The 25,834-nt window shown below is 58.9% G+C and overlaps 1 protein-coding gene across 2 annotated transcripts; it reads right to left on the reverse strand.

Annotated features, from left to right (window-relative positions):
* Positions 1–438: 438 nt before the first annotated feature.
* Positions 439–25,778, reverse strand: SMG5 (SMG5 nonsense mediated mRNA decay factor). 2 transcript variants are annotated; one of them, XM_027610815.2, is made up of 22 exons: positions 25,558–25,778; positions 21,658–21,756; positions 21,031–21,154; positions 20,510–20,666; positions 18,628–18,717; positions 17,622–17,711; positions 16,882–16,960; positions 14,677–14,802; positions 14,508–14,576; positions 14,156–14,364; positions 13,388–13,525; positions 12,636–13,220; positions 10,636–10,811; positions 9,536–9,611; positions 8,752–8,927; positions 7,787–7,945; positions 4,403–4,462; positions 3,787–3,946; positions 3,257–3,347; positions 2,412–2,486; positions 1,880–2,018; positions 439–1,771 (listed from the first exon to the last, which is right to left on the reverse strand). In XM_027610815.2, exons 1-22 carry the CDS (start codon positions 25,629–25,631, stop codon positions 1,688–1,690), a joined length of 3,036 nt encoding a protein of 1,011 aa, XP_027466616.1. In that variant the 5' UTR covers positions 25,632–25,778; the 3' UTR covers positions 439–1,687. The 2 variants fall into 2 exon arrangements, with proteins under 2 accessions (XP_027466616.1, XP_027466617.1); XM_027610816.2 differs by lacking the exon at positions 25,558–25,778 and adding an exon at positions 25,061–25,373.
* Positions 25,779–25,834: the final 56 nt, after the last annotated feature.

Genomic DNA, 25,834 nt, shown 5'->3' on the forward strand with positions numbered 1-25,834 from the left:
TGCCTTAGGCTGGGCACAGGAATCCAAATCCTGACTTGTGACCTCAGAAAGCTCCTCTCCCTGGGCTTTGGTGCCTCTTAGCGCCTGGTGCTGGGCAGAGTCCAGGTAACACACTGGACGGGCCGGTCCTCGCAGGAAGACGGGGGCTGAGGCTCCAGAGGCTGCTCTCTAGGCTCCCGCCCATGGCCCCCTGGAGGAAGAGCTTCCGTCTTCACCAGAATTGGCACCTAACACCCCTGCGAAGGCACCGGCTGCTCACAGGGCCAGCGAACGCGACTGTGTCTTCCACAAAACCATCCCCAGAGCTTCCGCCCGAGTTGCTGGCTTCTTGCTTCGAGGGGTTCACCTCAAAGAAACCTTTCCGAAACGCCGTTTCAGCAAGAAAGCACCCACATCCCAGTACAACGGACAGAACAGCACCAGGAGACGGGGTGGGCTTCGAGGGGTCTTTATTAAGTGATACTTTAGTCTCAGTCTCTGCCAGGGACTGGGAGTCCGGGTGACCCCACTCCCCCCCAGGTCGTCCCAGCCTTGCTGTCTTAGAGGAAGGAGGCAAGAAGCCTGCTTGCCTCTGAGAACAGCCTGGGAAGCTAGGCTAGCGCCGCGGTGGGGGCAGCAGAGCCGAGACCCCCTCCCCGCCCCCCCACGAGCTCCTGGCCAGCCCCAGGGCAAGGGGCAGAGGCGTTCCTGGCCAGAGCCTCCCCCACAGCCTGCCCTTGCTGCTCCACCCCCTGCCCTGAGCGATTCATGATCTCGGCTCCCACATTCACCTCGCCACTGGCCACGAGCGAGTCCCACGCTCAGCCCCAGCAGGACAGCAGGCCCCTGACCAGGCAGCTCTACGGGCCCCTCCTTTCTGCGGCCCACCCCCACGCAGGCCTCTCCCAGACCGTCAGGGGGCTGGTGGCCTGGCACCGCACCCCTCTTCCTGGCATCGCACTCCGCCCCATGCAGGGGTGCAGCCTGCCGTCAGAGGGGCCTGCTCCGTGCCCCGGAAGCTGGGCAGGCACAGAGCGAGGGCAGAAGCGGGGCGGCTGGGTGCATGGCCCCCACAGCAGCAGGAGGGGGCGAGCCCTGGCCCTGCTCTTGGTGCCGGCAGCTCCAGGCCCCTCTTCTGGAAGAGTCCCCAAGGCTCCAGAGCTGCCCCTGTGCAAAGGGAGGGGAGGACGGGGGGAGGGGTCCTCCAGGAGGGGAAGGGTCTGCAGAGAATCACCCACACATCTGGTGTTACCCAATTCCTCCCCCCGGCAGCGGAGGATCCAACTCCTGGCGCCAACCACCCTGCGTCCTGAGTGAGGAAGAGGGGCCCTTGTGCTGTCCCTTCCCCTCAGAGGTCCACAAACCACTCCAATGGAACGCAGACGCCCATGCCTGCCACCTGCCCCTGGGGACAGTAGGGGGCTGAGGCAGAAGGGCTGGCTGGGGGCCCACAGGCCTCTCCTGCTCCCAACACTTCCCCCGCTTTCCTGACGTCGTCTTGGCGACAGGGGGACCCGCCCTCCCAGCCGGCTCTGGGCCCTCCCTGCGGCTCCCGGGCCCTCCCTGCGGCCTGTGTGCAGCTGGGCTTCCTTCCTGCGTGCGTGCGTGAGTCTGCGTGTGGTGGGGTGACTACAGGTGGTGGTCCTGGCTGCCAGGGAGGGCAGGAGAGATCTGGATGCAGCCCCACTGCAGGGCCTGGGGGTCCGTCTCAACCAATCTCCTTCCACTGCTTGTAGAAGTCCAGAACATTCTTGATGTCCACACTGGCGTGTGCAGCGGCCTGTAGGGCTGCCTAAGGGACGGGGGAAGCGAGAAAAGCAAGTGTGTGGAGTGTTCTGAGGAGGGAGTCCGCTTTGGCACCTCTTCCCCATTCACCCATCTCCCCACCTCACGGACCTACCTGCATAGGGCCGGAGAGCGCACCGGGGTTGTCCAGTGGAAGGCCCGTGACGATGGTCACCATGCCGCTCGGATCCTCCTCGCCTGCCCCCTGGGCCAGAGTCAACTGTTTGCAGCTGTCCAGGATCTTATAGAGAGTCCTGGGAGGAAGAGGAGGTGGGCCAAGCCCCAGCGTGAGCGCAGCCCGGACGCCAGGGTCCCCAGGGCCCAGGGGAAGCTGGAGACAGGGAGGGCAGCAGGAGCGCGAGAAACCAGGCGGCCGGGGCGGTGGTTCTGGAGGGTGTCCTGCAGGGAGCGGGCGGAGGGACACTGAGGCGGGACACCGAGCGCCGGCACCTCAGGGCCACAGGGGCTCCGGGGCTAGAGCCCCTTCTCTGTCCCCGCAGGGGGCAGGTGCAGGACGCCCTGGCGGGCCGGGCGAGACTGGGCTGGCCCGCTAGCTGCTGCAGGGCCGTCTGGCCCGGGGAGAGCTCAGACGGGGGCAGGCCAGGCGATCCGGCCGCGGCTCCAGGAGCACGGGGCCAGCATCTTACCAGGCGTCCGCATCCCGCCTCTTCAGCTTATGCCGCTCGAGGCTCTTGCCCACTTCTTTTTGGCAGCGGATATACCTATGAAGGAGACGGCGGTGGGGGGGGGGGGGTCAGGGGGGTGGAGCGCCTCCCACAAAGCATCTCGCTGTGGCCCAGGGGGAGGGGGCCCAGTGTCTCCCATCACAGCTCTGTTGGGAGCCGTTTCAAAGGAACTTCCTGGCCACTGAGCCCAGCTCGCTTTTCCTCCTCCTGATAACATCGATCCTTCAGCTCCTCCCGGGGGGAGGGGGGGAGCCGAGAAGGGAGGAACAGCAGATGCTTTTCAAGTCAGGACTTCTGCAGACAAGGTCCAAACAAGCAGGCTTTGTGCGGCTTCCCGGCTGGGCAGAGGCAGCGGGGGAGCCGGGGACCAGGGGCCAGTTTCTCCCTCTACTGCGCCCACCGCCTGCTCCTCTCCCAGCCCCAGAGCCTGGAAGGGAGGGCCTGTGCGGGCCCGAGCACCGGGCGCGCCGCCACCTGCCGGCCCCTCAGTAGCTGCAACGGGGATGGCACCCTGGTACCCCTGATCACACGGCCCAGCCCTAAAACGGCAGAAACTCCTGCCAAGGAGCCCACAGACCAGAGCTGGGGGGGGGGGAGGGTCATGCCCCCATCTCCCTGCTGATGCTGACCTCGTGTCTGCCCCAGGAGCAAAAAGACAGCGAGTCAGTGTCCCCCGTGACCACCCTCCACCCACACCTGAGACCCCGACCTGTAATCACATCTCCCCATGGGGAGCCAGGGGCAAACACTGCTGTCGGGGAGCCTGGCCCGGGGCTCGGGAGAGGCCCAGCCAGGCCCACACCCACCTGTTTCCTTTCTTAAACTCTGCCTCCAGGTATCGGATACCATCCCGGGCCCCTGGGTGCTCCTTCTTCAGCAAGTCCAGGCCATCGATCACTGGTGGACAAGATGGGGGTGAGGAAGGGTGAAGGAGCTGAGCTCTCACTGCTGGGGCCCAGGGCTGCACAGGAAGCGGCTGAGCTCGCGGGGGTCCCCCAGCCCCCCCCCCCCCGCAGGAGAAAAGCAGGGCCCGGGGCTCCTACACAGCTCCCAGAGCTCTTCCGAAGCACGGCCTGCCACGAGCAACAGAGCCGGCACTTCAGCACGTGCGTTCGCTTAGATTTTTCTCTCCTGTCTCCTACCCATCTCGTGAGTCAGAGTTTAATAAGAGACTGTCACGTGCGTCCCACAGACGAAGCGACCGAGCTTCAGAAAGGTGGCAGCACTCGACCGAGGCCACGGTATATGGCAACTGGGCCCCCGTGAGCGCGTCTCCATCGCAGGCCCAAAGTCCCTTCCCAGCCACACCCTGCCCCCCACCTCCCAGCACGCCTACCCGTCCTTGGGATGATGACAATGAAGCGGCCGCTGGTGGCCAGCTGGCGGATGACCGGGAGGTGGTGGCAGAGGGCCTGGGTGTCGGGGACGAGGTAGGGAGACATTGCCGACTGGGCCTTGGGCTGCTGCAGGCTCCCTTCCAGCTGAGAGACCTCGAGCTGGGGACAGAGGGCAGAGTGTGGGGCTGCGCAGGCCCTGCAGCCTGGGCGGAGAGGATGGAACCCAAGGGGACCCTCGTGGGGCGTCTCCTGCTGCAAGGGGGGCAGGGGGCTCCCTATACCAAGGCCTTGGAGAAGAGGGGAGCAGGAAGAAGGAAAAGTAAGGAGAAAGGAGAGACGACAGAGAAAGCAGAAAGGGGCCATCAAGGCTCAGTGCGGACATGGGCGAGGAAAGGCGGTCTGGGAGGTGACGCGGTTAAAGTGAAGGCCACCGCAGCAGCGGGGAGACGGAACGGAGCTGGGGGGGCACACTGGAATGGGGGTAGGGGAGGCAGCGGAACAGAACAGGGGCCGTGCCACAGGGCAGGGGGCAGCGGCTGGGGGGGGACGGTCTGCTGGTGGGGCCTGGCCCACGACCAGAGCAAGAGCAGGGGCAGCTGAGTCCCGACTGCCTACCTGAAGTCGCAGCTGGGCCATGTCTCTCATCAGCCTGTTCCGACGGGCTTCCTCCTGTGCCTACGAGGCAAAACACATGCTAAGCTTGGGACCAAGAGCTGGGGTCACAGTCCTTTCCCCAGCAATTAAGAGGTATAACAGATTATCCGAGAAGAATTCCCAGGGTCTGACACAGGAAGCCCTCATGTGAAGGCAGCTCTCTCGCTCCCGCTAAGACAGGGAAAGGGAGGCTCGGGAGACAAACCACTCCTCTGGCAGAGAAGGACCTGGGACCCGCGCCGAAGCTCTCGCTGGCCCAGGTGCCCGTGGCTGCACATCAGGCTTCCTGCTCTGCCCCTCTGCTCCATGCGGTGCCCGCATACCCGACCTTCTATCACCATCCACTTGCCAACTTCCAAATCCGCAGCTCCAGCCCACACAGCCCCCTCTGCTCCTCCAAACCTGCTGCTCCCCTTCTGGTGGTCCCTGACGTGGGAAACCAGCCACCATGTGCGCGAGGCGGCGGCAGAGTGGGCTGTGACCATTCCCTAGCGGCTCCCCAAGTTACCACTTCCCCGTCCTGCCGACCGCACCACCTAAAAATTGCTCACACCCTTCCGCTCCCCTCCACTGCGTGACCCCCTGTCTAAGCTGGTTCCTCCCACCTCCTCCTCCCTGGCCCCTGGCCCTACCCCCAGCCACCTTCCCCACCGGCAACCAGACACTATCTGCTGTGCACCGGTGGCCCTGATTAAAAGTTCTCTGATGGTTTCCCTTTGTCTTCTGGATGAAGCCCAAATTCCCTAACGTGGACTAAAGATGAGATTAAGGGGGCGCCTGGGTGGCTCAGTTGTTAAGCGTCTGCCTTCGGCTCAGGTCATGGTCCCAGGGTCCTGGGATCGAGCCCCACATCGGGCTCCCTGCTCCGCGGGAAGCCTGCTTCTCCCTCTCCCACTCCCCCTACTTGTGTTCCCTCTCTCGCTGCCTGTCAAATAAATAAAATCTTAAAAAAAAAATATAGACGAGAATTAAGGATGGGGACTTATCCTTAAATATCAGCTGAGGGGTGGCCACCGAAGGCTCTTTGATGGGCAAAGTGACAGCCTCAGAGCGGTGCTTTACAACATTAACCCTGAGCATATAATCACATTCTAACAACGAGAACACATGGCCGTGTCTGGACAAAACCAGGTTGAGCGACCCCCTACAAAATAATTGACCAATACTCCTCTGAAGTGTCAAGGTCACGAAAGGAAAACTGAGGAACCGTCACAGCCTAGAGCAGACCCAGGAGACACACAACCCTACATAATGGGGGAGCCTGGGAAAGAAAACAGACATTAGGGGCGCCTGGAGGGCTCAGTCGGTTAAGCGTCTGCCTTCGACTCAGGTTATGATCCCAGGGTCCTGGGATCGAGACCCGCATCGGGCTCCCTGCTCAGCCTCTCCCCCTGCCCCTCTCCCTGCTGTGCTGTCTTTTCCTCCTGCTCTCTCTCAAGTAATTAAAAAAACAAAAAAGAAAACAGACGTCAGTGGAAAATATAGTGAAAACTGAATAAAATCTATGGTTAACAGTACTGCACCTGTCCCGACGTCTTAGTTGTGCAAGATTCATCTACGCCCCTGCAGAGTCCTGCACGACAGAATGGCCCCTTGGAGAAACCCGGGTGCAGCAAGGAGAGGAGGCACCCGAGCAGGCCCTGCCGGCAGACTGACAAGGACGGGGAGTGCTGTCTGTAGGAATCAAGCCCAGGAACAGCCTGTCAGGCTGGAATTGGAATTGTGACGGCCCCTCTGCCGGGGGGTCGGGGGGTGGGGGAGTGGGAGAGTGGGAGGGGGAGCGGGCATCCATCTGGATCCAGGAAGAGGAGAGCCGCACCACCCTCGGGCTCTGGCATCCCTGGGCCACTGGCTCAGAGATGCGGGCCTCTGCCGTCCTCAGGGAACACCTGAGGAACCACAGGAAAGATGGGTCCCTAACCCGGGCAGATGCCAGCGTCCCGAAGCAGGAGCAGTGGCCCTGGCACCCAGCGGGCCTGCAGAGAAGCCGCGCCCCACAGCAGCTTAGAAGAGCCAGTCTGCCCCATCTCAGAGCCCTGGCGCTGCCATGGACGGTCTGTCTTGCGTGGTTCTGTGTCCCCCGGGCGAGCGCGGGAGAGGGTAAGCGCCCCTTGCAGAGCTGCGCCCAGGGTCGAATGAGCTGTCCTGGGCCAACTCGACTTGGCACGCAGAAAGCTCTCGATACGTGATGGCAGTTGTCAATATGGGGAGGGCCACAACTGCTGCTAATGGACGAGCCCTCGGGGTGGACGTGTGCCACCCGGCAGCACAGGGCGCGGCCCCGACAGACAGTGTGACCTCGGGGTCCAGCACCACCTGCGAGGGGCTTTCAGGTGCTCCCTGTCCCTGAGGAAGAGTCCTGGAGCTTTAAGCTAAAGGAAATGCCTCCAAAAGCTACCACTTTTTAAAGCTGTGTAATTTCCCCATGATTATCTTTGTAATTATGTGTCTTCCTCTACAGAACAGCAACAAAACCCTTAACACAAAAAGTGGTTTGTTTTTTTTTTAACAAAACGAGCTTGCTTTTAAGATTGCAAAGAAGGTAGTTTCTGGTGAGCCTGTGCCCCTTCCCAGCCACGTGCAACGTCTGCAGGAAGGGGGTGCTCAGAGAGGCAGGGAGGCCTGCAGCTTGGAACGAAGAAGAACCATGGACGTTTGCAGAGACACGTGGGCCGTGCCTCAGTGCCAGACACCCCCCCCACCGAATGCACCGCCAGCCGGCCGGGGAGGACAGCACGCTCGGAGCGTTGGAAGCCCCGGCGCAGAGCCTGGATTTTGCTCCCCGAGTGTCAGCCCCACAAGAGAAAGGACTATCTTGTTTGCTGCTGTGACCCGGGTACCTACAGAATGAACAGGCCTGGCACAGAGCAGACGCTCAGTGTGTGGGGACCAGATTCTGAATGGAGAGGAGGTAACCCCGGCCACCTCCTATTTTCTGGGGCTCCTGGAGGGAAGGATCCTGCCACTCCCCCTGGCCCGAGTCTGCATTCCCCCGAGAGGAAGGGCCAGGAGCACCTGCTGAGCACACACGGTGCCCAAGATGCACGCTCATCCTAGCGTCACGACTACCCTATGAAGCAGGCTTAGCAAGGAGCTCAGACTCGGGGGGGACAGAGATGGCCCTTAAGCCCAGGCAGTCTGGACACAGGCCTGGTGCCCTGCTGCCTCTACTCAAAGCACCGCTCCCTCCCTGTCTGCTGGCCCGTCCCGCAGCCCCCACCCCGCAGCCCCCATCCCTGAGCTCTTCCATCAGGGGCCCCCGGTCCATCGGGGCCTCTTAGGCCTGCTTTCTCAGCGCGCCCGGCGGGAGCAGAGCAGACAGGGAGGGGAGGCAGGACGACTCACCATGCGGAACTGCGCCTGGGCCTGCTGCAGCACGCCCTCCTGCTCCGACTGGGCAATGCTCACGAAAATGCCGGCCTCCGCACTGAACTGCAGGATGCTGCCTTGCAGGCGGGCCACAAAGTGGCCAAAGCTGCGGATGCAGCAGATGCGCACGACCGACTGTGAGGGGATGTGGGAGCCAGTCAGGCGGGGGCTCCTTGAAAAGGCCCGTGGTCTGGGGGGTGGGAGAGGGGAGCCCCAAGACCCAGAGCCTCGAGTTGCCAGGAAAGGAGACTGCAGGCAGGACTGGTGAACCAGGACTCAGGTGGAGACAGAACAGGCAGCGCACTGGGCTGAGAGCGGGAGGATCCGGGCGCTCACGCCACCTCCCCCCTTGGGGTCTTATGTGAAAAACAAGGGGACTGAACTATTTTTTTGGTTGGCAAAAGAATTCTTCCCCATCAAACAAAAATCTTCTCTAGAACCCTAAAACATGAAACAGACTAGAGCCAAGGTGCTCTGGCTGGAGAGGAACAAGCAAGAGGCCTATGCGTGTGCCAGCGAGGGCGCTGGGAGCCTGTCTGCTTGGCTTCCCCTGCCGTCCCCAGACGGCCCGCTCGGGAACGCAGACGCAAGGGTGACCGGCCTGGGCGGGCAGCATTCCCCCTTCCAGCTCTCTGACGGCCTCCTGTCCAGCGCAGAGGACACTGCACCCAGAGTGGAAAAGAGCATGAGAACAGCTCCTAAGCCCTAATGGCTCCCCCGTTCCACCCTCTGCAAAAGGTGGACATGGTGGAGGGAAGCCCACGAGCAGACACCCATAAAGGAGCAGCCTGCAGGAAGGAGAGCAAGCTCCGCGGCTCACGAAGGAGGTATGGCCAGCCCAACCCTGAGGATACCCTGCCTGTCTGGACGGGAGGGCCACCTGCTTCACTGCGGGGCTGGACGAACAACAGAGCTGGTGGCGTCAGAAACACCATCCTCACCTCCTCTAAGGTGCTAAGCAGGGGCCGATCCGTGTCAAAGTTAAAGCGTCGATGGGCAGCCCGGAGGGGAGGCAGGTTACGAAGGGCCGTGTCCTCTGGGAGCAGCAGGCTGGAGGGCAGGTCAGGCAGTTCACAACCTTCGAGAAGGTCCTGGACCTCGGGACACAGGGCCAGGCCTGGGGAGAAGAGACGTGAGACCACCTGCCCTGTGGAAGCCCCCAGAGGAACGCAGCCCTTCCCCTTGTAGAACAGGGAGATGGGCACACGGGGCCGTTCCACACGGCTCATGGAGAGCAGAGCTGGTGGGGTTGGGGGAGCAGGGCAGGCACGGGGAGCAATGGGCTCTGATGTGAGAGGCTCCCCGACACCAGGGTGGACCCAAGGAGGGCTCTGGAGGAGGACATGCACACCTCTCAGGTGAGGCGAGAGCTGGGAACCAGAGAACAGGTATGGCTGCAGGTGGCAGGAGGGGATGAGCTCTGGAGCCCCAGGAGGACTCTCAGCGACGGGGGCTGGCTCCCAGGCTCGCCTCTCTCTGCTCCTGCCCACCCCACGGCCTTCCCCGGGGAGCACACTCCCTGGCCAACCAGGCCACCTGCCCACAGGGAGGCAGTGTTGGGGGAAACCGGAGACGCAGAGACCACAATGGCCGCTGTGTGTCAGGGTGGCAAGTCATTGAGTCCATTGACCGCCTTCGCCCCAGGCTGGGTTACCAGGGAGGCGGCTGGGCTTCGTGGGGCCACAAGGGAGAGGGGAAGGGGGGCGGTGCTGGGCACCCGCTCACCAGACTCCTGGAGCTCGCCAGCAGCTGGCAACAGGTTCAGCAACACAGACAGGCGATTCCACAGACTTTGAGAGCTCTGGGGAGAGGGCAGGCCTTCAGCAGAGTGGGGGGCGAGAAAAGCAGGACGCCTGGGGGGTCTAGGGGCTATGGCCACAGGCCTAGAGCGACCTGATAGAAAAATTAACTAGAGGCCAAGGGGTGGGACGCCTGGGGGACCTGGAGAACAGGGAGCTGACCCCATGAGGAATGAAGGGGGGCCACGGGCCTGGCTGGACTGCATCACCAGCAGCAAGATCATGGGGAGAAGGCGTGAGGCCACAGGAAGGACACTCTGGATTCTGGGAGTGCGAAAAGCTAGAGGGCTGGAGGCGGCTTCTCCCCATTGTTCAGCCTTCCGTGTGCCCATCCTGGGACACCTGTGTGGGGACCCCATCTCTAGCACACCTGACGACTAAGGGTGGTGAGTAACCCGCTGCCAGCACACTTCAGCACACACCCAACGGTGTGCCTGGCCCCTAACCCCAAATCTCATCTGGGGAGGAGGGCAACCTCCAGGGGAGGGGTCTTCCACGGCACAGCAGATGTGCTCCTGGGATAAAGCAACACTGGACAAACACCCCGGGGCCCTCAAGGCTCAAGACAGACCGAACCTGGGGAGAAGGCGCCCGCGGCCCCCCGCCTCCACAGCGCCAGCCTGATACCATGCCCTCCACTGTTCCCCTGCCCCAACGCCTCCACCCTGTCTGGCGGTCCCGCCGTCCCTGGGTCCCGTCTCCCCGGCACCACTCGGTGCCCCCTCCTCCCTCTGGACTCCGGGACCAGGCTCGAGGCCGGCCCTCACACACACGCCTTCGTCGAGCCCAGTCCTCCCGGTGCGAGGGGCGCGAAGTGGACTGAGCAGTTCTCGCTTTCCCTGTCCGCGGACGGTGGGGCCCAGCGCAGGCCACAGGCTCCTGGGGGCAGAGGTCACGTCTAATCCTTTCCCTGTAAAAACCCTAAGGGCCCACCCAAAGCAGATGCCTGCCGTAACTTCTGTGGTGACGGAACCAGCTGAGGGACCTCCTGGCTGTGCTCCCCCACCAACGCCCGGAGCGCCGCACCTGTGCACACACGACAATGAGGTCAGGGTTGGCCCGCAGCCAGTCCAGGAAGACCTTCACGGCGGGAAGCAGGCCTTCGGCCGCCAGGACTTGTAGCTTCTCCTGGACGCTGCGCTCATTCCGACAGGAGCGCCCGCTAGACTCGCTGCCCTCTGACTCGGAGCCCTCCTCGGAGGCTGGGGGTGGGGAACAGAGAGCCAGGATGAACAGCAGGCACGCGGCATCGGGCTTCAGCTCCAGGCCGGGGGGCATACTCTCCCTGCCTGCCCTCTGGAGCAGAGTTCTAATGTGAAAGATCGGGAACTCGCTACGTGCTCCTGCTTAATCTTTCTACGCCCACTAACCTGATGCTTTTAAGCCAAGAGACTGGTGTCTCCACCCTTCTTGAGACGCCTGAGTGGCTCAGTTGGTTAAGCGTCTGCCTTCGACTCAGGCCATGATCCCAGGGGTCTGGAATCGAGCCCTGCATCTGGCTCCCTGCTCAGTGGGGAGCCTGCTTTTCCATCTCCCTCTGCCTGCCCCTCCCCCTGCTTGTGCTCTGACAGATAAATAAAATCTTAAAAACAAAAACAAAAAATGTTTCTTTCTGGGTCCCCTGGGTGGCTCAGTCGCTAAGTGTCTGCCTTCGGCTCAGGTCATGATCCCAGGGTCCTGGGATCGAGCCCCGCGTCGGGCTCCCTGCTCCGCGGGAAGCATGCCTCTCCCTCTCCCACGCCCTCTGCTGGTGTTCCCCTCTCTCACTATGTCTCTGTCAAATAAATAAAATCTTAAAAAACAAAAACAAAAACAAACAAAATACAGTTCTTTCTGTCTCAAGCTAACTTGGGAGGACGATCTACAGCTCTTCCCTCAACCAGCATTTATGAAAGGCCTACTCTCTGCTAGAAAGCAGGGCAGACAATCAGAAGGGAGCTGTCGGGGGGGAAGAAAAGGCATACAGAATTAAAAGAAACACCCCTGAGGTGCCTGGGTGGCTCACTCGGTTAAGTGTCTGACTCCTGGTTTCGGCTCAGATCACAACCTCAGGTCTGTGAGATCGAGCCCCGTGTCAGGCTCTGTGCTCAGCATGGAGTCAGCTTGGGATTCTCTCTCCCCCTTTCCTCCCTCTCCACTCCTCCCCCCTCACGCAGGCTCACGCTCATAAATAAACTAAATTAAAAAAAAAAACGGGGCGCCTGTGTGGCTCAGTCGTTAAGCGTCTGCCTTCAGCTCAGGTCGTGCGTGATCCCGGGGTCCTGGGATCGAGTCCCGCATCGGGCTCCCTGCTCGGCAGGAAGCCTGCTTCTCCCTCTCCCGCTCCCCCTGCTTGTGTTCCCTCTCTCGCTGTGTCTCTCTCTGTCAAATAAGTAAGTAAAATCTTGGGGAAAAAAAAGAAAAAAGGACGATCCCACCTCCTACCTCTTTAACCTAGCAGGTCAGAGCACGGAGCAGGCCGCTCCAGCTCTGCACCCTGGCTCCCTAGCTGCTTCTATCCCTGAAGCGTTCCCTGCGTCCCACCCACACACAGGCACGGCATGAGAAACTGAGGATCCAAGGACAGACCAAGCACACACGTCCTGCCCCCAAGAGGCTCATGGTCTCGCTGGGGAGACAGACAAGCCAACCGACAAGTACGCCTGAGTGGGAGAGGCCTAGAGGCTGTGGCAGGGCAGAGACTACAGAAGCCCACAGGGAGGAAATCTCCCCTGGCCTCAAAAGAACCCTAGACCCCGGGATTTCTAAGGGAAAGCCAGAGGGCAAATTAAGAATGAGCCAAGCGACAGGCCAGGGGCAAGAAGCAGCATTTAGAAGAGGGATGAGAACTCTTCCCCCACAAGAGTGCTGAGAAAGTTCAACAAGACAACAGCCAACAGTCCGGCGCCTGAGAGAGCAGGCACTGGGCGCCTCCTGTGTGGGGAAGAGCCTCGGGAGAGAGGTCCCCTGGTGGGCCGAGGGCCAGTGGTCGTGTGGGGAGGCAGGCGATGGCGGCAAGTGCGGACCAGAGCAGCCCGAAGAGCTACCTGGCTCCGAGGGCTTGTCCGCATCTCCGTTGACACAGGGCGTGCGGCTGGCCACGGTGTGAGGTTCGCTGGGGGGCTGGAGGAGCAGGTTGCTGAAGGTGGGGGCCAGTCGGAAGCAGCGTTTGGTCTGGAACATCTGGGTGGACATGGCTTGCAGGTTGCTGGCAATGCTAGCTTCACTGGGGCCCAGGGGGCCATTGAGAGACTCGGGAGCCTCTGACCTGGGCCGAGCGGGCTCCAGGGCTGGGGATCGCGTCCCCTCCTCATCCTCCATGTCCTCCAGGTCTGACCGGGACTCCTGGCTGTTCATTTCTGAGTCTGTCTCAGCATCAAAGGCTGTACCCCCACCTTCGAGACTCTTGTCGGAGCCACTGTCTGAGCCCTCACTGGCCCTGGCTGAGTCGTGGCTGGAGTCCGAGTCAAAGCCTTCGCTCAGGTCACTATCCTCTCCAGCTCTGGGTGGGTGGCGGCGACGGCGGAGGCAGGAGAGACGGGAGAACTTCCGGCTCTTCCTGATCTCACCTGAGGGAGGTGCTGCGGGAGGGGGCTCAGGGCCTGGCACCTCCTCCTTCTCCAAGGGCTCATCTGTGCAGAGAGGACAGTCAGGAGGGGCCTCGGGACAAAGTGGAGCCCCGAGATTGGAAGGTGCTCTTCAGCACCTCCTCCCGAGCCATGCCCGTGCCCTCCCCCCACCCCACCCCCCGCCGCGCCCCAGGCCGGCCCGGCCCTGGTCGCACCCCCCCCGCCTGCACCTGTGCCATCGCTCCGGAACGCCGGCACGGGGTTCTCGCCCTCCTCCAGCTCAGCCTGCAGCCGTATATTGACGTGGTTGACCAGGTGGGAGAAGAGAGCCAGGGTGAAGGCGATGGCCGCGCTGTACTGCTTGCACCCTAAAGCCAGGAGAGCCAGGCATCAGGGGCCCAGGGCTGTGAGGAGGAGGTGCCATTCGCTCCGGCCCCGTCTCACCTGGTCTCCACCCTTCCAAGGATCCAACTACTTCTCAAAGCTTCTTCTATGGAGAAAAGACTTCTCAGGTCTCTGCGTGATTATCCCGCCGTCTAGGATGCATCAGCTCGCTCTGCGCGTCCCCAGGTAAGCGTCCCCTCTAGCCCCACGCCGCCCCCCCCGGCTCGGACGCCTTCACGCGGGCTCCTCCTCAGCGCCCAAGCACCGCACACCCGGTCCTGCCGCCCCCACCCTCACAACCCGGCTCCGCGCGCGCCGCTGCCAGAAAGGTCCGCACAACTGCCCGAGCGCCCCCACAGCGAAGTCTGAATTCTGTCTGGGTCATCGGCTAAGTACCCTGCCTCTCCTGTCTGCGGGCTGTGGCCAGGAGTGTGTCTGGGAGGAGCCCAGGGGAGGGGGAGTGGGGATGGGCCGTGGCCTCTGTTCCTTCACCGGCAGCTCCTTCGGGGTAGGGTCCCCCGGCCCTCACACCCACAGCCAAACGCTCGTGGGAGGAAGTTGGGCAGCGAGGCCCCCAGCCGCCCCGGGGGAGAAGGCAGGGCACGGGGAGTTACCTGCTCTCTTCAAGCTGTGCACGCCCATGAGACAGATGATGACCATCTGAAAGAGGAGGAGGTCCGGGAGGAAAGCGTAGCCGCCCTCGTAATCCTCCTCGCCCTCGCTGGCTGGGCTGAGGCTGGCGGACGGAGGCAGGTAGAAGAGGCAGAGGTTGAAGTCCTCCAGGACGGACTGGCAGAGTGACGTCAGCTCTGAGTCCACTGGGCTGCAGAAGGGCAGGAGCGACAGGGAGGTCCGTGACTCCGTCTGGGGCAGGCACAAGGAGCCGCGGGCATGGGGGAGGCCACAGAGAGCCGCGCTGGTGGGACCCACGGGACCCAGCTCAAGGGCCTGCCCTCTTGTACTCACCTGCTCCTGGGCTGTAGGAGGCTTTGCAGGTACATGAAGTTCACCAGCAACCTCTTGATGTCTTTACATCTGGAAGGAGAGGAGCCCAAGGGAAATGGCAAATAGCTCGAGCCCTCCGGTCCCACCGCACCAGCCACAGAGACCCCTCCACCCCACAGGCCCTACGCACCGCTTCTTGCTGGGAGACAGTTTCCGAGTCTCGCACTTCTTCAGCTGGTGGTACATTTTGGCTGCCTTATCATACAGCCGCTTGAGATTCCCATAGGCTCCCTCAAAGGACACTTCCGACTGGATGCTGAAGGAGATACAGACGAACGCTGTGGAGTCTCGGCAGGGGACGGTGCTCTACTGGCGCTTTAGGGAACAATGCTTCTGGCCAATGCACGCTGCCCCCAGCCTCGCCTTTCACATACAGACTCAGGGTGAAGGCCATCTTTCCGGATAAAATACACAGACACAACTTCCAGATAAACATACTGAACATAATGCCTTCGCTTCCTCTGTAAGTGGAATGATTGCTTCTACTCTGTTATGGACTTAAGTAAGTTACCATCCCTGAAATACACCAGCCTCCGTCTTTTGTGAAGCAGAGTACTTAACAGGTGGCATCTAACAGGCCGGCCGCATACAAGGGAGTGTACACACAATTTCAGGGCTCACGACACTGGTTCGGATGTGCGTGTGTGCACCATGTGCCAGGCCCCATACCGATATACTCTCCACACATACGCATGAGGACGTGGAGCCCGGAAGAGCAGGAATATTGTGCAGGCCCACAGTGAACACAAGCTAGAGCAGAATCTCCAAGCCCAGCCTGCCTCACTGCAGTATCTAGGACACCAACAGTGCACTGGGCCGTTTTTAATGTCTTTTCTGGGGAAAACAACCTTCTCGTTGTTAAGAAGCAAGGGATAGAAAAGAAGAAATATATGTTAATGGCGAATAAAAGATGGCCATGAATTCACTGACCCTCCTTCCATTCAGAAGCGGGTTCTGTGTCTCCTCCCCTTAAATCGGGGGAACCGGGGGGACCAGGGGGGCCGGGGGGAGGACCAGGCAACGCAGCTGCTCTGACCAGCAGAACACCATGCAGGTGACTCTGCCAGTTTCCAGGCCCAGGTCATAAGAGAATGGCAGATTCTAAATCTCTTGGGTCATTATCCACTGTCTGGAGCCTTGAGCCACCACATAAGAAATCCGTCTCTCCCAAGGAAGAGAGACCACATGGAGTGGGAGGGGGGATGAGCCCAGATGCCTCGATCCAGATAGATCAGCCCTCCAGGGCCGCTGAATACCAGTGACTGATCCTAGACAAGGCCACTGGGGGGAAAAGAACTGCCAGACTGAGCCCCACCCAAATACCTAACCCATGGACAAGAGACGTGAATGCTTTAACATAGTAGGGCAGGACCTCAGCAGGTACCTCCCAAACCTGGACGTGCTGGGCTGTCTTTGGAAGTGACTCACCCTAAATCATGGTCATGGGTGTGATGAGGGACCAAGGGGGCATTCCCCAGAAGGCACAAGAGAATTGGGGAAGAGGCAACGGAAACCTACAATCCTGGTAACTGTACTTAAGAATGAAAACAGTGGCCTCGGGGGCCAGTCTGTACCGATCCAAGAAAGGAGACGGGCACCCCAAGAGCAGATACTGTGTTGATTCAAGGGAAAAGATTTCCTGGACCAGGTGAACCAAGGATCATGGCCCAGGGAATTACAAGGCATAATCTTTACACTTTGGCACATGACCAGTACAGTTACGAAGGCCAGCTTACTTTACTCCCTTTGCCTTGAAGCCCAGTTCACAGCAGTGTCTTCTGCAAATGTCTGGCTTCTCATGGAGCCGTCGACCCCTATGAGGCTGCCACGGGGGCCCAGGCAGTTTATTTCCTGACTATAACGTCATCAGAGGCACCGGCCGACCTATCAGGCACATGTGCACTTGGCTCTGCCGACTCAGTGACCTAAACCCACTCAGCCTCAGCTGTGCTGAAACCGAGGTTTCTTATTCTGAGGGAGCATCAGCACCGGGGAAACAGTGGGCCACCCTGCTGCTCAGCTGGTCCTCCCACACTGTCACCACGGTGTGGTGTGAGACACTGAAGCTCGACAGTTGTGCACTTCTTGTCAGCCACTACCCTGACAACATTTTACCCCCCACATCCCATGTATTTCCTCCTTCCAGACAGCAATCCTGAACTTACAGGAGACAGCGGGTAGCTATGTTGGCTGCCCGAGAGCCTACAAATCCAGTGGGATCTCTGACAAGCAGCGCTACCTCAGCCCAGCGCAGGAAAGGGGGGGGGGGGGGGGGGGGGGGGCGTGAAGAAGCAGGCCACCGGGCTGGGGGGACAGGGGAGAGGCAGGCACTCACCAGCGCAGGTAGCAGTACATGGCCTCCACGCTGTAGTACTTGCCGCCTGCAAGCGTGCCCAGCTGGTTGAAGGGCATTCCTGAAGGGAGACAGAAGTCACGCAGTCTGGGGCCACGACACGCACCCGTCGCCACCACGACGCAGCACTGCTGAGCACCGGGTACTCGTGGGGAGGAGGACCGGGTCTGCAGCGGACACCGGCGTCCCTGGGGAGGAGCAGCCGATCCTATTTCCCCAGGGGACTGACTACAGACTCACTGCCGGCCTGGCCTGCCAAGGGATTCAGCACCGAGGGGCGCCATTCCGTCAGCGGTGCCTGCGGCCCCTCCAAGGCTGATGGAATGCCATGGAGCCCTCTCCTCTACCCCAGCTCGGTTTCTCACCCCTGAGCTCCCCTACTACGAGCTAATCCCCACTTCTGCCTGTAACAGAGCCATCGCCCTTCTCCCGCCGCGCAGGCCATGCGAACAGCTGAAGCAGAAGTTCCGCTTTCCACAGAGACCTCAGGGGCGGGGGCCTTCTCTCTCTCCCCCTCTGCCTCCCTCCCTCTTAGATCAGGACTCTGCACTTCTCCTGAGCGTGTGTTCCGAGGGGGAGAATGCACAACCGAGGTGAAGTCTGACGGGACCGAGTATGGGAAGGACCCAGGGAAGCCATGGCGGCCTGCCTGCCCTCTTAACGTTGTCTTCCTGTTGGAAAATGCTGCCTGGTAGGGAGGCCTGAGTGGGGGTGCCACTTACCAATCTGGGGAGCTACTGACAAGGCTTGGTAGTAAAATCTCTCAGCTAGCAGTTCAGTGTCTACACCAGCTAATTCATTCTGATATCGCGCTGCAGGAGACAGAAGGAAGGAAACGTGATGATGCTGTTTCAGAAAAACCTCCCCTCGTCTGGGAGTCCACTCTGTGGAGCTGTAGTAAGAGCCTGGGAGGAAGATACCTGAGCTGGGAGGCAGGCTGCTTGGGCCTCTGGCACAATCTTAACTCTGCCTGACTATGTGCAAATTGTCCAACTCTCTCTTCCTTGCTGGTAGCTTCAAAACGTAGAGAACGATCAGTGTTTGTAAAAAGACTCTTGCTTATCTCCTCCCAATGAAGGGGACCTGCAGCAGACGTAACCGCTTGGGAAGACCCCTGGTACTGGGTTCTAGAATACAGCTGCTTGATTCTGAAGTGAAGACATTACTGAGGACCCCTGGCCAGTCTACACGAAGCAGCTGGCTCTCTCTGTGCACAGGGCTCATGAGGGGACCAGGAGTGGGCGGGGCAGGGAGGGAAAGAGCCTCAGGTGACAAAAGGTAATGCATCCCACAGCCTAATGAGAAACCTTTAGCTACCAGGACTAGAGGCCCAGGGGCCAGCAGGCAAGAGAGTACTCCTCCATTCTGAGAACATTTGTCAGGCAGGGAAGTCCTCCATGAGACCTAACTTCAATTCCTCTAGGAGTCCATGAAGAAAGAAAAAAACCCCAAAGAAGGAGAAAAGTATCTAATTAAGGTCTTCCTAACCCGCTACTGAAACTGACTAATCACCCAGACTTTCTCAAAGTTCATTTTCCTTCTTCCATAGTCACTGGTCCTTTCTGGCTCACGGAGGAGCAGTGACAAGGGCACATCGTTTGATGGGGGGGGGTTACAGAAGCCAAACTCCTCCTGCTCTCCCATCACATACAAGGTGGTATCAACAACAGAAGCAGCTTTCCACCTGTCCTGGAGCCCAAACCAAAAATGAAAGGTTCCGATTCTTACACAAATCCCCCAGGTACATGAGACATCGGTGGCAGGCCATCTGTGCCCAGTCCATCTCCTTCCCTGACGCAGACACTGGCTTCTTGCATCCTGAGAAAGACAGACAGAGACACTCAGAAGCCCGTTCCCCGGCCCCCTACCTAATGGGAAGCACCTTTCCTAGGTGGAGAAAGGAGATCAAGAATCCACAGCTCGTCCTGAAACAGTGTTAGGGGGCAGAGAAGACACGCATCCAGGACCCAGGTAGAGAGACAGAGGCTCACAGGTAGGGGTCATTCACAAGAGAAGAAGGAAATGGAGGAGATGGGCGAGGGTCCTTGGGCCAGGACAGTTCCCTGGGAGAAGGTGAGGTGAAAGGTCATCATAGGAGGGCTTCTACAAAGGAAGAAGAGGTGAAGCTCAAGTGTCAGGGCAGTCTTGGGTGCCTTGGGTAGAAGCTCCCCACATAAGGGTGAAAGGTTTGAGTAGAGATGGGAAACCTGTATGTGAGGCCAAGGTAGGTGCCCCAGGCTTCTCCCTGGGGAGGAGGCGTACGGAGAAGGCTGCCTACTGGAGGGTCTGCCCATGAGGGAGACAGGTGAGCCTGTCATGCCTGAGGACCGGTGTGGCCAGAGCCTGATCTGCTGGGCTCTCCATTCCCCCTTCACCCAAGCACTTTGTAGCCTCAGTTCAGAGAGCTTGAGCTCTTTGGGAGGCAGTTTTCCCACGTGCCAGGTACTGGTCTACGTGTCACTCTGTCAATTTAACGGATCCTCACAGCAACCTCACGAGGTGGTCACTCTCACTGCCCACACGCGGCAGTCAAGGAGACTGTCACACAGCGGTAAGTGGCAGAGCCAGGACTCGAAAGGCACACTGGCTCCAGAGCCCCTCCCTCCTTGTCCATGCCACCGTCAGCCACACTGCCGGCTGCGTGATTCCCACCCTGAAAAGCGGACTGAACAGCGTAGTTGGCTGAACGCAAAAACATCAACGAGGAGGAAAACGGGAGTTTGGGGAACTGATTCTCTGAAGTGAGACATTATTTGTTGTCCTTCACTTTTGGGGGCTCTGGACCTCTCTGGCCATCGGGTATAAAGTCTGTGAGGGCGGTCTTAGGTTACACTGTTGTTTTTAAATCATGTTTTGTAAATGCACCAAATGCGGTGCTACGCTTCTGATCAGAGACTGCCCTATGGCGGCAGAGACACAAGCTCGGGCCCAGAGTGTCTATAGCAACGGCGGGGGCAGAGTCAGGGGAGGGAAGGAGCGTGAGGGGCCAGAGGTCAGACAAGGTGTCAGCCAGAGCCGCTGACACCTCAGGCAGCCGCACAGAGACCGGGGCTATCCTGCAGGAATGTCTGTAAATCCCCAAACATTTCTAAAACTTTCAATACCTGTAAAAAAAAAATTGGGAAACAATCTCTGAAGTTAAAAGAAACAGTGCTGGGGGCACCTGGCCAGCTCAGTCGGGGAGGTGGGAGGCTCCTGATCTTGGGGTCGTGAGTTGAAGCCCCACGCTGGGTGTAGAGATAACGTAAATAAATAAATAAATAAAAACTTAAAAGAAAAAGGAAACGGTACCAACCAAATTCAACTGCAAGAAGAAAACAAATGCTATTAATACCATCCTCCAGTGCCAGACCTGCTCTAGATCATTCCATCCCTCCTTCTGACTCAGTCTACAGTCCCAACCAACAGAAACCTCTTTCTTTCCTTCAGATCTTCACCCTACCTCATGTGCTTGTTTGGATAAACCTGAAGTCCAAGGACCATCTGAAGGTCTTGCTAGAATCCTCTCTGCCTGGGTAGGTCACAAGCTACAGAACCCAGAAGATTAAGAAGGCCAGATGTGGAGGCATATACCCTTTCTCCTCAAGCCCACCTTTCAGATTTCACTGACCTATGAGGGGGTCGGTGACATGGGTCCAGTCGATGCAGCACTGAAGTTCCAGCTGGTAGTGGGACTGGATATAGAGAAGCAGATGCTGGTAGAAGCCAATCCCAGCGACCAGGTGCGTCCTGTAGGCACATTCCAAGGTGCTCCGGCTGTGGATGTGCTGGACGTCGGGAAAGCGAAGGGGCTGCTAAGCAGTAAGCTCAGAGGACTGTTCCTCCTCCCTAACCCCATTCCTCTCACGAGGACGTGAACTTAGATTCTTGGCTCTGAAACTTCATCTACTCTCCTTTCACTCACGAGTTATCCCCACGCCCTCAGATCCACTTCTCTGAACTTCCCATCTGGGACGAGGCTCCCCCCTCCCCAAATCCTAATTACATCTGCCCCCTCCCTCCTTCCTGCCACCTTTTCCTTGGTTCCTCTACCTCCAACCACGTCCTGGCCCAGCTTCCTAGCTATCTCTTCCTTTCTCAGCTTCCCTCTTTAGACAACGTTTCTTCTCAAAATCTAGGACCTCCCCTTACCTTTTTGTTAGTCTTGATGAGCTGAATAACTTCGTAGTATACCTTTCTCCATAGCAGCTCTTCAGCCTTCCTCCCATAGTCCACTGGGTGCAGGAACATAAGCTTGACGCAGAGCTCGCGCAGCCTGAGGGTACGGAGGAGCACAAGAGACCGACCATCCTTGGGGCAAGGAGGCGTTTGCCAACACCCCAACAAATCCCTGGGCCTCCCAAGGGACATCCAGGGTGAGTCTGCATGACCCGGGACAAACAGCAGTCCTAGAAAGCAGTGGGAGCCCCAAAGGAAAGAGGCGGAAGCAGTAAGAACTTTAATAATCTTCTTTTTCCCCTGCACACTTCTCTCCTTTTTTCCTGCCTTTTAACCCCATCTTTCTTTCCTGTCATTCTGTAGCATGGCGAGCTCCCCCAACTCCAATGTCATCCTTATGGCACCAGTCTGTTAGATGCAGAAGCTGCAGAGAGACTGAGGGGTCCCCACTTCCTCTCTCAGGAGGGCCAGAGTTCACAGCCCGTTATTGTACCATGAGGTCAGGAGGTAAGAGAGAACGTGCGTCTACATGTGACAGCGTTTCGGGGGGAGAAAGGGAGAGAAACCGTAAGGATCTGTGGTTTAGAGTCTCCAGCTTACTTGTTCCTCAGGCTAATGTTCTCTGGTTTGAACACTTCTTGATAAGCAGTTTTGTTGCAAAGGATGAGGTCGAGTCGATGCACAGCCTCCACCACAGCCCTAGAGGGAAATACAGGCAAACAGCCCCTGAGCCATGCATATATCCAGGCAGGCTGGGGGGGGGAGAGGGGGCCACTGATCCTAGGGGAGAAGCTGCAGAATTAGGGGCAGGGAAATGGGAAGGCTGCAGGCTGGGCTGCACACAACAAGATGAACAGTCTCTCCGCTCCCCTCCCCCGACAGAAAGGCCCCCTACCCTGGGGGACATTTCTGACTATCACTACTTGCGGCAGGGATTCGAGGGGGTGGGGGGAGTTGCTACTGGCATTCAGTGGGTGCGGCCAGATACCCCACAATACACAGGACAGTCCACCACATTAACTATCCTACCCCAAATGTCCAAGGTGTCAAGGTAGAGAAACCCTGTGATATGAGAAGCTAGACTCTCTTAATGGAAAGAGCCTGTGCTGTGATGCCAGCAGGTCCAGGCTTTGACCCTTGGCTGTGTCTAAGTCTGTAATTTTGGGCAAATTATCTGAGCTCTCCAAGCCTCAGCTGTCCTGTCCATAAAAATGGGGACAGGAATGGCAGCTGCCTCAGAGGACCGTGAGGATGAACTGAAAGAACTTACAGCTGGCCTTGGCATACGGCAGCCATTCAACAAATAACGGTGACATGAATTAATTACTGTGCACGGGCTTATTGTCTCTGACACAAAAGAAAGGCATTCCTAGCATAAAATTCTATTTCTGAATTACTTGAGGTATGGAAAAATGGGGGGGGGGGGCTGAGCTGTATACTGCGTAGTCGCAAGGTCTTCTGGATTCTTTGTTTGATATTAGAGGCTCTGGGTCCTGGGCAAAATATCTAACTTCCTTATGTCCCAGTTCTCCGATCTACAAAATGAGAGTAATATTATCACCCACCGTGTGAGGATTAAATTAGCTAATACACAAAGCACTCATAATGGTGCCTCGTACATGCGGAGCGTTCAGTAAGCATTAGCCTCCACCTTTCTTGTCATAAGGCTAAGGAGGAGACTCCAGACACCATGAGAAAAAGCCAAGGAAACTCTACAATGGATGGCTAAGAAGTGCCAGAGATACGTGTCACCTCCAGAAAGGTAAAACCCACTGGAAGATAGATAGCAGCTGTGAAAACAGGTAAACTCACACATAGCTCTAGGCACAAAAGCAACAAAGAAAGGGGGGATTGGTGATTCCCAAAACAATTCAAGATTGCTTCAGAATACCGAGACATGGGCTACTGGGCCAGGGCGCCCCCGCAGGCGAACTCCCCCTGGTGGCTCAGGTGGGACGCCAGCAAAAGCTGCCCTGCCCAGGGAAAAGTGACCACCAGCACCCAGGTGCACGGGTGGGAGGGTAATCAGGCCTTCCCACAGGCAATCTTGAGAGCTCAGCATTTCTCCAAATGCCTTCCGGGCTGCCCAGAGAAGGGAGCCAAGCCCTTTCAGCCAGCCTGGCCCTTGATGCCAGGGCCATCAGACAGCCATCAGGGACTTTACTCTAGGCCTGCTTAGTGCCCCAGGGCAGGGGTTCTGAACTTCCGTGCCATGGACAGATCTCAGGAGTGTGTACACGTCTTTATGGACCACTCCACGGCTCTCCTTAGTTCTCAATCCAAGAAAGCTTAATAACCATTGCTCTAGGAAGTTCTGATTGCAAATTCTTTTTTTTAAGTAATCTCTATACCCAACTTGGGGCTCAAACGCATGACCCTGAGATCAAGAGTTGCATGCTCTCCTGAGCCAGCCACGCGCCCCCAAAAATGTTTTTTAAAAATAATTAGTCGGGGGCACCTGGGTGCCTCAGTCGTTAAGCGTCTGCCTTCGGCTCAGGTCATGATGTTCCTGGGATCGAGCCCCACACTGGGCTCCCTGGTCCGCAGGAAGCCTGCTTCTCCCTCTTCCACTCCCCCTGCTTGTGTTCCCTCTCTCGCTGTGTCTCTCTGTCAAATAAATAAAATCTTAAAAAAAAAAAAAGAATTAAAAAAATAAGAATAAAAAAATAAAAATAGTTAATCGGCCTAATTAATTAATTGGTGTTTGTGGCCCACCCAGCATCCCTTCTACTGCTGCCTTTTCTTCTGAGGGGCTTAAAACATTTCAGAATCTCATTTCTATAAACAGACTGTGGGAATTTCCCAAATTTACTGAAGCTTAGAGTGACAGTTCCGTAGTCTAACAGCACATTTATGTTGGGCAGAGAAATCAGACCTTCCTTCCCCAGTTGCTTCCAATAGTCACCACCGTGCTCATAAAGAATAAAAACAGAGGCGCCTGGGTGGCTCAGCCGTTAGGCGTCTGCCTTCAGCTCAGGCCATGATCCCAGGGTCCTGGGATCGAGCCCCGCACCAGGCTCCCTGCTCCGCAGGAGGCCTGCTTCTCCCTCTCCCACTCCCCCTGCTTGTGTTCCCTCTCTTGCTGTCTCTGTCAAATAAGTAAAATCTTTTAAAAAAAAGAATAAAAACAGAGTCCTCCTGCCTCACATTTCCACCCTGCTCAAAGCCAAGAACTCACAATCACAGGCAGAGGTACCCACATGCACACATGTAAGCCATGTGTGCACACACATCACCTTAAGTCAGTCAGTCCCGTGAGGGTAGTGGGTTGAGGAAGAACTAGGCCTGCAAACGATCAGAAGGATGACCAGGGCCGTTACCAAAAGCTGGAGACAAGTACGGAATCTTGCAGGCAGGGCCCACGCTCTGACGGGCAGCGCTGACATTCAGCAGCGTGACACCGCACATGTGCCAACCACAGCCAGCTCCTCACCCGCCTGAGACGGCTAGGGGCAGCCCACAGTGGGCGCCCAGGGGCTGCTGCATTGGATCACTTTTCTATTTTTGGAGCAGCCTATACTCCCCTCTGCCTCTGACTTACAAAGGCCGAAAAGGCAGGATGCCTATTCCAGGGAGGAAAAGACAACGTGCTCTTGACTCTTTCACTGCCAAGATGGGGCCCACCGCTCCAAGGGCCCTGTTCAACAGAGGCTGAGCTAAACGAAAATCCCAAACCCTACGCCCTACTAGAAAGCAGCAACCTCAACTTGGTCTCACACTTCACTCCATTCTGCCCCAGTTCTAGAAACCACGTCCCCGCTGCCCCCCATAAAAAAATCCTCGACCCTGTGCGGGAAGAGCGCACAGCGGCCTCAACGGAGGGACGGGGGCTGCAGACAGGACCTGCGGAGGGCGAGCGGCGCTGCGGAAACCAGAAACCAGGAATGGAAGGTGCCTGGCAAGAGACTGCAGTCATGAGGCCGGGAGGAAGCGAGGCTCGGGATCAGGAGCACCCAGGTGCCCTGAAACGGGCTCCCATGACCTAGGAACACTCCGGACTCACAGCGCTTCGTGGCCCTTCCAGAGCAACACAACTCGTCTTCAGCCTCTCTCTTTTCATTCAAACTCCGCAAAATTGGAGCCAGAGGAACTTTCGAGTGTATCCAACCCAAGTCCGTCCTCTCCAGGATGCGGACAGCGAGGCCCAAGGTCACACGGAGCACCCGGCTCTCCGGGCTGCAGTCCGGGGCGCTCCCCTCCGCGTCCTGCGAGGTTCGGAGAGCCGCTCCCTTCCGGGTTCTCCCCGCCTGCGACCCCACCCTTACCTCCGCGGCCCGCACAGCTCGGGGCCCGCCCCAGGCGCCCGGCGAGGGGCCTCCTCCACGTGCGCCCCCCGGCCGCCCGGCCGCCCCCCCCCCGCCCGCGGCCCGGGCCCCGCGCCCGCCCCGCTCGCGGCGCGGCCGCGCCCTCCCGCTCTCCCAGCGCCCCGGCCCGCACCCCGGCCCCGCCCCCGCGGCGCCCACTTCCCCCGGCGGCCGCACGCACGCCCCGGCCCCTCACCGGTAAAGCCGCTTGGTGTGGAGGACCTTCGCCTCTGGCTCGCTGCTCTCCCCGGGGGGGGGGCCTTGGCTCATGGTGCCCGGGTCCGGGGCGGCTCCCGGTCACAGGCCCCCGCCGCCCGCCGCGACCGCCACCACTGCCGTGTCCGGCCGGAGCCGCAGCCGCCGCCGCCGCCGGCCCTGCTCGGCCGCCATCGCTGTGAGGAGGCTGCCCGCGACAGCTCCTCCTCCGCCCGCCAAGTCTCGCGATAGCAGCTGCCCAGCTGCGGGCCGGCGGC

This window comes from Zalophus californianus, chromosome 10 (assembly GCF_009762305.2).
Source record: "Zalophus californianus isolate mZalCal1 chromosome 10, mZalCal1.pri.v2, whole genome shotgun sequence".
Lineage (NCBI taxonomy): Eukaryota > Metazoa > Chordata > Mammalia > Carnivora > Otariidae > Zalophus > Zalophus californianus.